The sequence below is a fragment of the Halichoeres trimaculatus genome, unplaced genomic scaffold (genome assembly GCF_033239565.1).
Source record: "Halichoeres trimaculatus isolate MK-OKI-2021-1 unplaced genomic scaffold, fHalTri1.1 fHalTri1_scaffold_14, whole genome shotgun sequence".
Lineage (NCBI taxonomy): Eukaryota > Metazoa > Chordata > Actinopteri > Labriformes > Labridae > Halichoeres > Halichoeres trimaculatus.
Window position 1 is genome coordinate 8,280,005 of NW_027437192.1, and position 11,520 is coordinate 8,291,524.

General features: G+C 42.3%; 1 protein-coding gene across 2 annotated transcripts in view; it reads right to left on the reverse strand.

Annotated features, from left to right (window-relative positions):
• hivep1 (HIVEP zinc finger 1) overlaps positions 1-6,289 on the reverse strand; it is a 70,862-nt gene extending 64,573 nt beyond the window's left edge. The window contains exons 1-2 of one of the 2 annotated variants that reach the window (XM_074686286.1): positions 5,871-6,289; positions 3,862-3,979 (exon numbers count right to left, since the gene is read on the reverse strand). In XM_074686286.1, coding sequence (XP_074542387.1) covers positions 3,862-3,901 — 40 coding nt within the window. In that variant the 5' untranslated portion in view covers positions 3,902-3,979; positions 5,871-6,289. Of the gene's footprint in view, positions 1-3,861; positions 3,980-5,099; positions 5,377-5,870 lie in introns of those variants that run through there. The other variant, XM_074686287.1, reaches the window with a different exon arrangement.
• Between the last annotated feature and the right edge of the window lie 5,231 nt (positions 6,290-11,520).

An 11,520-nucleotide genomic window follows, 5' to 3' on the forward strand; every position in this document is an offset into this window, starting at 1 on the left:
CAAGGGAACAGTCACCATTAAAAATAGAATCAAGTATCATTTGGCCTCTGTTTCTATCGTCCTCTGTTGGGCGATGAAATGTACTGTTCTCAAACTTAATTATTTATGTTGTTTGGCCAAGTAAGTTGAATGAAAAAAAGAAGCACAGAAAGTGTTTATGTGCTACATAAACAGAGGAACTGAGGCCCACTGCTCACAGACATGAAGAAATGTGCTGAGGATCGACTGCACTGATGCACATTTTCACACCCAGCATGTAACGCTGCAAAATCACAGATCTGTGAACTGCAAACGTCTGTTGACACGTAAATCTGTCAATTCTCAACATAACACAAAATCCTGAAAGCCGGTTGGTGCTCTGTGGTAACATGGGAGATGCTGTAGCCTCAATATGCTGACCCATACTCAGTCAAACTTTCCTTAAAGATAAGCATTTATTTCTATTCTAGTAAAAAAATGCATTCACACCAAATACTGTGTGGAGAAATGGAGAAATGGATCATGAGTTGTATTGATTACATGAGATGTGACATGAACAGAGTCAGTGATAAGAAGCAAACAAGCAGCCACAGACGCTGCTGAGCGTAACCCGTGCATACAAAGACAAACAGGAGCCAGAGTTACGTCACAGAGCTCTGGAGAAAAACACCCTCTGCATGAAATAAGATGAAAACACAGATCGGATGAAGGATGTGCTGGGAATTGGAGTGTGAAATCCTGACGTGTTTATGTCAGGATCGAACAGATTCTCTTGTGTTTATTGTTGATTTTATTCAACAAAAGTTTTTCTTCACTCTACTTTAAAGTCTATTTTTTATTACATTTATTTGTTTGCTTTTGTCAGATTTCATCTTTTTAATAAAGTGTCTTGACCTCCTTTACTCTCTTTCTCAATTCAAAGAGGACTCTTTTGTACAGTGGGGAAAGTAGGTATTGAAAGCGTCAACTTTTTTCAGGATGTTGAGGTAGGTGTATCACGCGGCATCCTTCCCGCCCTTTTTTGGATGGCAGCAGATTCATATCAAGAATTTCCCCATACATGGCTCCATTCATTGCTCCGTCAATTATATGAAGTTTGCCAACACCATGAGATGAGAAACAACCCCATGCCATGGTGCTTCCCCCTCCAAACTTCACTGTTGGTGTGGTGTTTTTTGGGTGATGTGCAGTGCCATTTCTCCTCCAAGCATGGTATGTAGTATGACAGCCCAAAAGTTCAATTTTGGTCTCATCTGACCAGACAACATTCTCCCGGTATTCTACAGGCTTTTCAAGATGCTGTTTACCAAACTTTAAACCAGCTTCAACATGCCTTTTCTTGAGGAATGGAGTCTTGTGGGCTGAGCATCCAGAGAGGTCATGGCGGTGGAGTGCATTGCCTATTGTTTTCTCTGTAACAATTGTACCTGCTGCCTCCAAGTCTTCCTGGAGCACTTTCAGGGTGGTCCTTGGCTCGTTGAGTACTCTTCTGACTATCTTTCTGACTCCCTGGTCAGAAATCTTTCAAAGAGCTCCTGTGCATGGCCTATTGATGGTAAGGTGGTGCTTCTTCCACTTGAGAATAATGGCCTCAATGGTGTGGGGGACCATGTGTGGATTATTTAAGTTAATTCCAATGTCTGGTAAAAAATTTCGTTTGAATTGCAGCTTTGGAAATAAATGTAATTAGAAAAACGTTGACGCATTCAATACTTATTTTCCCCATTGTACAGCTGATTATTTTGGCAGTTCAGGATGTGTTTGAAAAGTAATGAACTGACAAGAAGAAAAGTGTAAAACATTCAGTGCAACATCAACCCCACTATCCACACACCTGTTACCTGCTCAGCTCACACATCACCTCAGTCATCACCTCATGTTTCATGGACGGTTACAAAACTTAGAAAACAAGCATGAAGAAAAAGCCCCATAATAACTCAGAAAAACACTTACAGAATTAAAAAAAAAAAAAACACTGGTGAGCAGTTACCTTCATTGAAACCAAAGCAAAACTGACCACAGAGTTCACTCTGACACTTGTTAGATCAGTATGTAGCTGTTTAGTCATATGTGTGGTCAGTTTTTTGGAAAGCAGAAGTTAAGCTAATTGCAAAACTGCTTCTGCTGCATCCACTTGTGATTTTCTGCTGGCGTTTCTTTTTTGTAACTTTACTAACCACACAACAGGATGTCCACATTTTAACACAGTAGGGGGCGCTAATGCAACCAAACAATGAGAGCCAACTGATACTGCTAGAACAATAGGGGGTTTCCAAAACAGCCAGAAAGTCTCCCCCCTCTGAGGCAGTATTTTGACTTCACTTCTTACAATGAGAGGAGACAGGCATGTCGTCCATACTGACGTACAGCCACTGGTAAAGATCAGGGGTTTTCAACCTTTTTTAGACCATACAAACTTTTCAGGTTCGACATTTTTTCCAAAGACCACCTCTTTACCGTAACAATGATTAGCTTAATATCCATACTTTGTAATAATGAACTACAATAGTATTTTGCAACGATAGAATTAGGCTACGTTTATACTTTCCAAGCAATTCAGTTTGTAAACTTTGAAGGCTTCTTTCTGTCCTCTGCCCTTTGAAAAGTCTGTGCATGCCACTTCCCCAAGGTGTTTTTTGTTTTAAGTTTTTTTTTTTTTAACCATATGAGAATTGATTTCATGGCACAAAACTAAATCTCAACTCAACTCAGCTTTATTTATAAAGCACTTTAAAACAACCTCAGCTGAAACAGAGTGCTGTACATTAAAGTAGAGCAGGAATAAAACCCATAAATCATTAAAACAAAGGTGCACATAGTAAAATAATCAGTTTGTTGATATGCTTTTTCAACAATATAGCATATAGCAATATGGATGAAACATGATTTTTGAATATCTGAGTAATCATTTATTTGTGATGTGATTGATTTCTTGGCACAAAGTGACTGTAGCCCCCTGAAAGCTGTTTGCTAACTACCGATTAAAAACAGAGGAAGAAGAAGAAGAGGAAGAAGAAAGCTCGGTTTGAGTAAAACTGACATGCACCCTTAAAACCAGAGAAAAAAATGTGACTTTTGGTTGTTAGATATTTCTGTGAAGGGCTTCTTTGGAATATAAACAAAATAATGGTTGAATGCAAACTATGAGAGGCTAAACTGGTACAAACTAAGTTTAATACAACTATGCACAGATATGAGGACCTCAGCAGAAAAAACAGTGACCATTTTGCTAAATAGTTCCTGGTCATCCATCAATCAATCAATCAGTCTTTATTTGTATAGCGCCAAATCATAACAAACGTTATCTCAAGACACTTTACAGAAACATTCACAGGTCTAGACCCGTAAATGTTAATGAAATTTTATTAGCAGAAATCCAACATCAAGACAAGATAAGGAGTATTGTCTTATCTTAATCCACCATGAGTACAGGACTTTGCAGCATTTAGCAAGTTACAATGGCAAGGAAAAACTTCCCTTTAATAGGCAGAAACCTCGGACAGGACCAGACTCATGTTGGACAGACATCTGCCTCAGCTGTGTGCCCATCCCTAATAGATACAATGATTCACTCTGGGAAACAGAGAAATCAGTGAAAGCCAAACATGGTCAGACTGTTTGCTTTTTGTTTCAACAGAATCCAACAAAGTGACTTAAAGTTTGTTATCCTACTGAATAACCCAAAAGAAGACGTCTCCTGGCAGAATTCACAGCTCTGACGGATAAAGATGACACCATATCTCATCAGAAGCAAACCAAGAAAGGAACAAATATCACTACTGAAGCCAAACAAACACACCTTACACCAACAGTATGAAGTGATACACCTGCCTCAACAAATCCACACGCTGAGACACGAGAAGTGGCATCGAAAGAGTTTACCTTTAAGGTTCTTGGGGTTGTTCTGCTTGGTGCGCGGCATCCTTCCCGCCCTCAGTTCACAGGTGCATCTTGGGGAAACTGGGATCTAGAGTTGACTCTTGAGCCAGTCTTGGAGCATCTACAAAAACAATCACATAGAAACTTGTGTTTATAGTCTGGACGTGCAGTCAAACAGATCAATAAACCTGCCCTGAATGCTGAGTCCTCTGCAGCTGTCTGAGAGTCCAGACCTGAGTCTCTGATTGAGTTTATTCCTCAAACAGGTGCCTCAGCTGGACCTCCTCTCCTCTGTAATAATGTGCAGTGCAGCTCGGACTGCTGCCTGCTGTCAGAGGGAGGAGAGGAGGTGTGAATATGTCCCCCCTGTATCAATATAAACTCTGCAGCAGCTGCTATCTGCCACTCTGATCTGGAACAAAGGACACAGAGGTGGAGGATCCTCTTCTGTTTATGGGAAACGTCTGATTGACATGTCAGTGGCTGATACAGGGCGCCCGCTCTTCACTTTGACGAATGTCAGCGCAGATGACGAACGATGCAAACAATCAGGTCCTGTGTGTGCTCGAGATGAACGCGCGGGGCAGCTGGGCGGCCACACAGAGGTTACTATCAGAGAAATCTCCCTGTTGAACTCAGATCTCTGCAGAAAGTCAAAGCGGTGCAGCCACCTCCACAGGGGAAATGTCTGCACCCTGATCGCTTTCGATGCCCTTTTTGAAAAACAAAAGATCACAAGCTCAATATGTGTCTCATGCAAATGTTGCTTTATGGAGCAGAGAGGTGGGTGGTGGAGTTAAATGTTACTGAGATGTCCAACCCACAGAGCTGCAAGTGTGTGAGAGAGGCTCACCTCTGCGTGGAGGACACAATCACAAAACCATGAATTAACATTTCCATTAGTCACATTTTTAAGCTTTCTTGCCTTTGCATCACCTCCTTAACTCCTCTTTCCCTGCCAGAGCAATGCACGGTGCAGAGAGCAGCAACAGTCCTTCAGGAACCAGCCTTTGTTTCCCCCCTCTCCAATATTACATAACACTTACTACAACTGGATGATGATTTTTTTCCCTCCATACAGTTGGTACATGTGGCGCTAGAGCAATGACATCATCTCACGGTGCATTTTTGGTGTAGACTCGTACTGCACCGGGTCGGTTGGTAAAACACACACATACACACAAGGATGGGATTAGAGGATAGCATAAGAAAAACACGTAGAGGAGAGATGCACGCCTCACCTGGCTCCCTCAGTGATGCACAATCTGATTTCGGTGCAGGTTCGACGGCGCAGAGAAGGCGGAGGAGGAGGAGGAGGAGGAGAGAGATGTGTGCATTTCCTCTCCTCTGGCGTGTTTGTCAGTCCGTCTGCCAGCCTGTCTGCATGTCTGTGTGTGAGGAAACACCCCGATACTGACCCACACACACCGAAGATCCGAGCCAAAGCGTGCGCCGTAGCGCTATGCGCTAACCCTGACAGGCACTCGCAGGTGACTAATGAGTAATGATTCCAGTCACACCTGAGGATGGTATTATGTAAATTCAAAGCAGCAGCGGCGCATTTTACGCAAAAACCACGCACTGGTTACGTCTGAGATTGTGTGATTCTGCTAATTAATACGTGAGATATCAGACATTATGAGTAAAGATTCACGCTGCAGGGTTTTTTTTTAATCTGTCCACGTTGCAGAGGGCATGAGCGCCAAATTTAAGTGGTGCAATCTTTAAAAAGCACACAAGCAGAAAAGGACTTCTCAGGCTCAACTGCATGCAGTTAAGTCAGCAAAAACAATATGTGGGAATAGCGCATTTTTTTGAGCCTGTTGCAACACGTGAACGCCCTGTGAGAGAGGGAGGAGCCAGGGAAAACCCCTCTGTCTCTGCAACAGCGCACGACCGAGACACTTCCCCGTATCCAACAGCACCGTCACACACATGCAAATGAATCCCAACATAAGACAGTGAACACACGATGAACACAGCGCAGGGGGGTAATAAAGGTAGAAGCTTACCTGAGGTGGTTAAAAACAGCAACAAAGAGCAGGAGGGTAGAGGATCTCAAGTTGCCTCCTCAGAAGAGGGGTCTGCTGCAGGAGTCTACGCGTGAAACTGCGCCAAAAAAACACACCGTTCCCCTTCAAAAGTCAAACAAAGCCTTAAAAGTTCACAGCGGGCTGAAGCGGGGAGGAACACAAGGCGGGCAGTGTTGAAAGCATGTCCGACCCTCTCAGGCAGCGGCTACCGACACCGACCTATATCACAGTGACAGAGCCCCGCTCCGGCTCCGCTTGTAGCGTGAAAAATACGCAGAAAAACAAACCAAACGCACCCAACCTGAATGTATTAATACTCACAGGTGCGGGGTTGTAACGCACCTTTTAGTGTAAAGAGGAGGGGGGGATACAGCTCTGTGTTTTCTCCCTTCACCTTCTCCCTCACTTTCTATTGCAGGAAACAGACAGGCCCACTGACGTCAACGGGGGTCCCGTCTCCGCCTCCCAGCCATAGGGTGTCTTCTCTGAGAGGTAGGAGGCTCACGACGGGCCACAGCTGCTCGATAACTCCTCTCTCTCGACCCTCTTATCAAATATACTCCCTCAAACCTCTGTGTTCTTATTAATCTGCATGTATCCTCTCAATATACAGCGATAAATTTGTATTTAAACGATCTTCTTAGCGTTGTTTGAGTGAAACAAAAGCGTGTCGTGTGTCGCTCCCCCCTCAGCATACCCCCACCCTCCCTCTCTAGTGTACATAGTTTAGGACTGACGGTTTTCCCGGAGGTTCCTTGTTGTCAGGTCACGTTGTGCCCCTCCGCCACTACCGACCGGGCTTTCCCTGCACAAAGCCGCAGCAGGGACACAATAGTGGGTCCCTCTGCACCAGGACCGGAGTCTTTGGGGAGAAAGCAGCAAAAAACAAAGGACGAACTCTGGCCTACTATGGCGCCAAACAACCCCTCATATTCAATTAAGGAATGCTAGAAGGAGGAGAAATAGTGGGAGTACACTGCATTTACATCCAAAATGAGACTAAATAATTAAATTAAAGCTCCTGTAAGGAATTTTAAGATGGGTACAAAACAGGTTTAGATTAGTGGTGATGTCTCTTTTTGACCTTCAGAAGCTAAAAACACTTTTTTAACTGTATTTTTTTTAATGCTGCAGTCAAGAGGAAGGTGTCAGATAATAAAATGTACAGCATGGTTAAGCCAGTTTCTATACCTGGATCTTCTTCACAGTTATTATTCATAACATGTGACTTAAAATGTGACTTTAAAATGTCCAGGCCAGGATAAGCAAAGAATATTACAGTATCACTTTGTCCACAGGGGGCGCCAAAATCAACCCAAACAGAAAGTTTGTCACAGGAGCTTTAAGTATTTAAATCAAAGTGCACTAAAAGCACAAAAGATGAAAATACCTATCACACAAGACTGACATTTTATTATTTTATTTTGTTATGTTTTTGTATAGATACATTACTAAATTCCACAGTTTTAGAATAGAATAGAATAGAATAGAACTTTATTGTCATTGTAACAAGTGCAACAAAATTGAAGTCACAGCAGCAATCAAGAAAATAAAAGAAAGAAAGTGTATAGAAAGTGCAAAAAGGTCCATAAGAAAATAGATGATGACAGCTTGTCCATCATTCTCCAGTTCAGCCAGCCTCCACCTCCACAGGGTCCAGGACTGAGCTTCTTCAGCAGTCTGTTCAGTCTCTGTCTCCTGGATCCTGTCTGCTCACAGCAGGGGAAGTTCTTCCAATGTGGGGTTGGTGTCTGATGTTAGCTCTATTAGCCATGTCTGTGAATAGCATGATGCTACTCTGCCCTCTTTTATTCCCTCTGTTGCTGGGTTAGCATGGCTAGCTCGTCCATCTTATTGGAGATAGATCTTACGTTCCCAATAACAATGGATGTACGGACAGGTCAATGTCGTCACTTCTTAGCTCACACCTGAGAACCAGCATGTCATCCTCACCTCCTTCTCCTCACCTTGTGGGGAAACATCAGGCCTTACACCAGTTAGCATTGACATGCTACAGGCTGCTAACAGCTAAGTTCATATGTAAACAATGCAGCCATGGTAACATGTAGGATCTCCAGACAAACACAGAAGAAAAAATAGTAAAAATATCACTGAAGCCACAAAAAGTTTGGTGTCCATGACCAACAAATAAGCCATACAAAGTAATGATCCACTCCAAATACAAAGATAATGAAGAAGAGATTAAAAAATTACAAGAAACAGACAAAGAAGAGACCTTCTGACTCATTCTACCCCTGTGGACAAAGAGGAGAAGGGTCAGCTTAAGTGCCTGAGTGTTCCCTGAACAGACGAGTCTTCAGAGATCTCCTAAAAGTAGAGAGAGACTCTGTGGATCGAATAGAGTTGAGTTATTTATTCCACCATTTGGGCACAACAGAGGAGAAGACTTGATGGGGCTCATACAGTTATGTGTCCTTACTTTTCAGTTGAGATGTTGTTTTCAGACGATCTACAGTTAGAAAATGTACCAGAATAAGTAAATACTGCAGTATATTTGGAGTAGAAGCATACATTTAGAGGAAGAAACTTAAGTCTGTCAAAGCTGTACATAAAAACATTAAATGACAATATGGATGAGTCACCAACGAATGTATTTTTCCCTGATGAGAAAATTTGTGTATCAATTTTAATTTTTCATATTTTTAACCTTACTGATGTAGCACTAATCAGCCTACCTGAGATGGCACAAGCATCTCTTTGCTTATGTACCTTGAATTTAGAACTTGAATGATCACTCTTTGCAACATCCTCAGCGTTTTAAACAAGCTGACAACAAAACATCACTTGAGAAAAGAGTGAAAGCCAATAGTGTGTTTGCAGGCTAGCTAGCAACGAGCAGAAGAGCCAATACTTTCACTTCAAACAGCTTAGAAAAACAAAACACGGGTGCCAACACTTCAGTTTGGATGCCAAAAGTTTAACACGTGTTCGACAGTATCGCTGTTACATGATCCGTCCTTGACCCAGTTAGCAAAGCAGGTTAGTTTACATTTGGTCTACCATCAGTCAAACAGATGACACACTGTACCTGCAGAGGCTAAAGGAGGTCAAACGAGGTGGCTGGCAACCTGTTTGTTGGGAATAATGACCAACAGTCAGACGAATTGTAAAAGCTGGGATGTGTATGCACTTTTTGACGCTGGTTTGATTAAACAGTTATAAAATAAGATGTCCTGGATGCTAAAAATTTGACCAAATTAATCAATCTATTCACCTTGTTAGAGCAAAAATCTTCAGCGTGGTGACCTTTTTAGATTTCACACTCACTTTCGCGCATGTGTTTCCCCTGCGCTTACTCAAATTTTCCACAGTGCCAACAAAACTTTGACATTGGTGACTTACAGCAGATGTAGAAAACACCACAGCTTGAAGGGAAAATGTCTTTCTTTCTGCGTTTCTTCCTATAAACATGTGACAGCGACACGAACCATTTTCCCCAAACAGTTTTTACACCCTGGTCTGTGAAACAAGTATTTTCTCTCAAATAGGTTGACCACAGTTTTATGTTGTCCTGTTTTAATATCCTCAGGTTGCCTGGATGCACTGCTGTCAATAACCACTGCTGTTATTTTTAACCTGCGTCTGTAGTTTTCGACTCTCTGGCCACCTAAGTGTTAGGAGGTTCGGCTATGACACATCACTCACTGCAGGAGAAAGGTCAGGCTATTTTTTACCTTGCTACCAGAAATAGCTCTCAGATAAATGTGGAAATAAGCTGAATGTTTCCACGGAGCAGCTTGTTCCCTACAACACATTAAAAACACGATGAAAGGGTGTACATGTATGATGCATGGCAGTACGGTTTGCACACACACAATAAAAACAAGCTGATTAATAAAGATTCATAGTTGACCCAGCTTCAGTTCCTGTTTGTCACATGAAGTCGCTGCAGTTTCTGCAAAAGCTGTCAGAAACACGGCGTCATCTGCAGAAACTTTTACTGCAGTGAGGCAAATCCAGCCATTAATAAGTGATTGTGTGACAGCCGCCCACCTTCGTATCACAGGCTTCCTGCAGACTGCAGAGTGGGACTCCTGGCTCAGCCAAGCTTTATGACTCACCTGTTTCAACTGCAACAACTTAAAATGGCACATTTGAATAGTGGAACTTTCTTTTTTCTGCGAGAAGATGAGTGAAAGGTTGTCTTGTCATGCAGCGTCTGAAAGAGTGAATGGCTCGCTGTTGATCACGTTTGAATCCTCGAGTTTCCTGGATGCTGCGATGGAAGCTCCTCAACTTTCTGAGTACGACTCTTGGCTTTTGTCTTGACTTCACTGCCGTCTGTAACTCCCACGTCAAAACGAAGATGTTTTTGCTCTTCAGCGCACGATGAAAAAGCCAAGCAGGAGGGAGGAAGTGTGTGCATGTTTTTGTGTTGTGAAAACCTTTTTACATAACCACATTTTTCCTGAGAAGACAGCTTGTTTGCTCTGAGCGCATGCAATGCCAAGAGTAAAACAATTGTTAAGTAATTAATAAACCCTCTGCTGTTATTTGCAGCCAAAGCAAATGTGAGCCAAAGAAATCTGAATTTATCTTGGATGGAGCTGGAGCAGATCCATGTGTGTTTTTGTGGTCCAGCAGAATACAGCATGGCGCTATCAGCATGAGAGGGGTTGGAGAAATGGAGCTTTCTGTGAGTCTGACACTCAGTGACAACAGTGGACGAGTCACCACGAGATTTTGGAGAACTATGGTTATAACACACACCCTATCTGCTAACCAAATCACACATCAAACTTAAAGAGGGGGTGTTATGCGGTCACATGTTTCAAACATGAATATTAAGTCACAATGATGGATGTTCATACTGAACGTGTGCAGATTTTCAAACAGCTTTAAATGTTGTTGAAATCTGTGATCCTCTTAAACTCCTCAAAACAGTCTGTTTAAAAAAATAGCACAAAATCTTTACTGAAATTTTGAGGTCATCACATTAGGATCTCCTCAATGGCTCATGTCACGTTGGAGGGAAGGGCCTCAAACACCAAGGTCCTCACCAAACAGGTCTCCAGTGGGCTGGTTAATCGGAGAGAAGGAGAAGGAGGATTGTGGAGGGGGGAGCTTTAAAGAGACAGTAGCTAAAACTCGGGATGGGTACCAAATGATATATGTTTGTAGGTACCGACAAAATTCCGTCCTTAGCACTAAGTACCAATTCATGTAAAACCAAAAGGTACCATGTTTAGTTGCCTAAACCCATCCTTATGACTGTGAGGGAATAGAAGAGCAGGTGATTTTCCATGCTGGACATGAACACAGCATTTGAAGTTTATCTACTAAGAAATAGATATGTTAAATTAAAAAACTTTGAGATTTTATCACAAAAGTATGAAAAAGTGGTACCCGTTGAGTACCAATACCGATTGCCAGGTCCCGACCATTGGTACCATTTTGTTTCAGATGTGAAAGGTACCCATCTCTAGCTAAAATGAAATGTTTCAGACACCAGCATGAGAAAAATATGTTTTTTTTTTCACCTGTAAAAACTTGAAAGCCTTATCTTTTCATGCAAACGTCTTGTTTGGGAATGAATAAAATTGTGTCTCTGTCCAAAACTGAGCTCATTGTACTTTCAGCTTGTCTCTTGGTTCAACCACAGATCAGT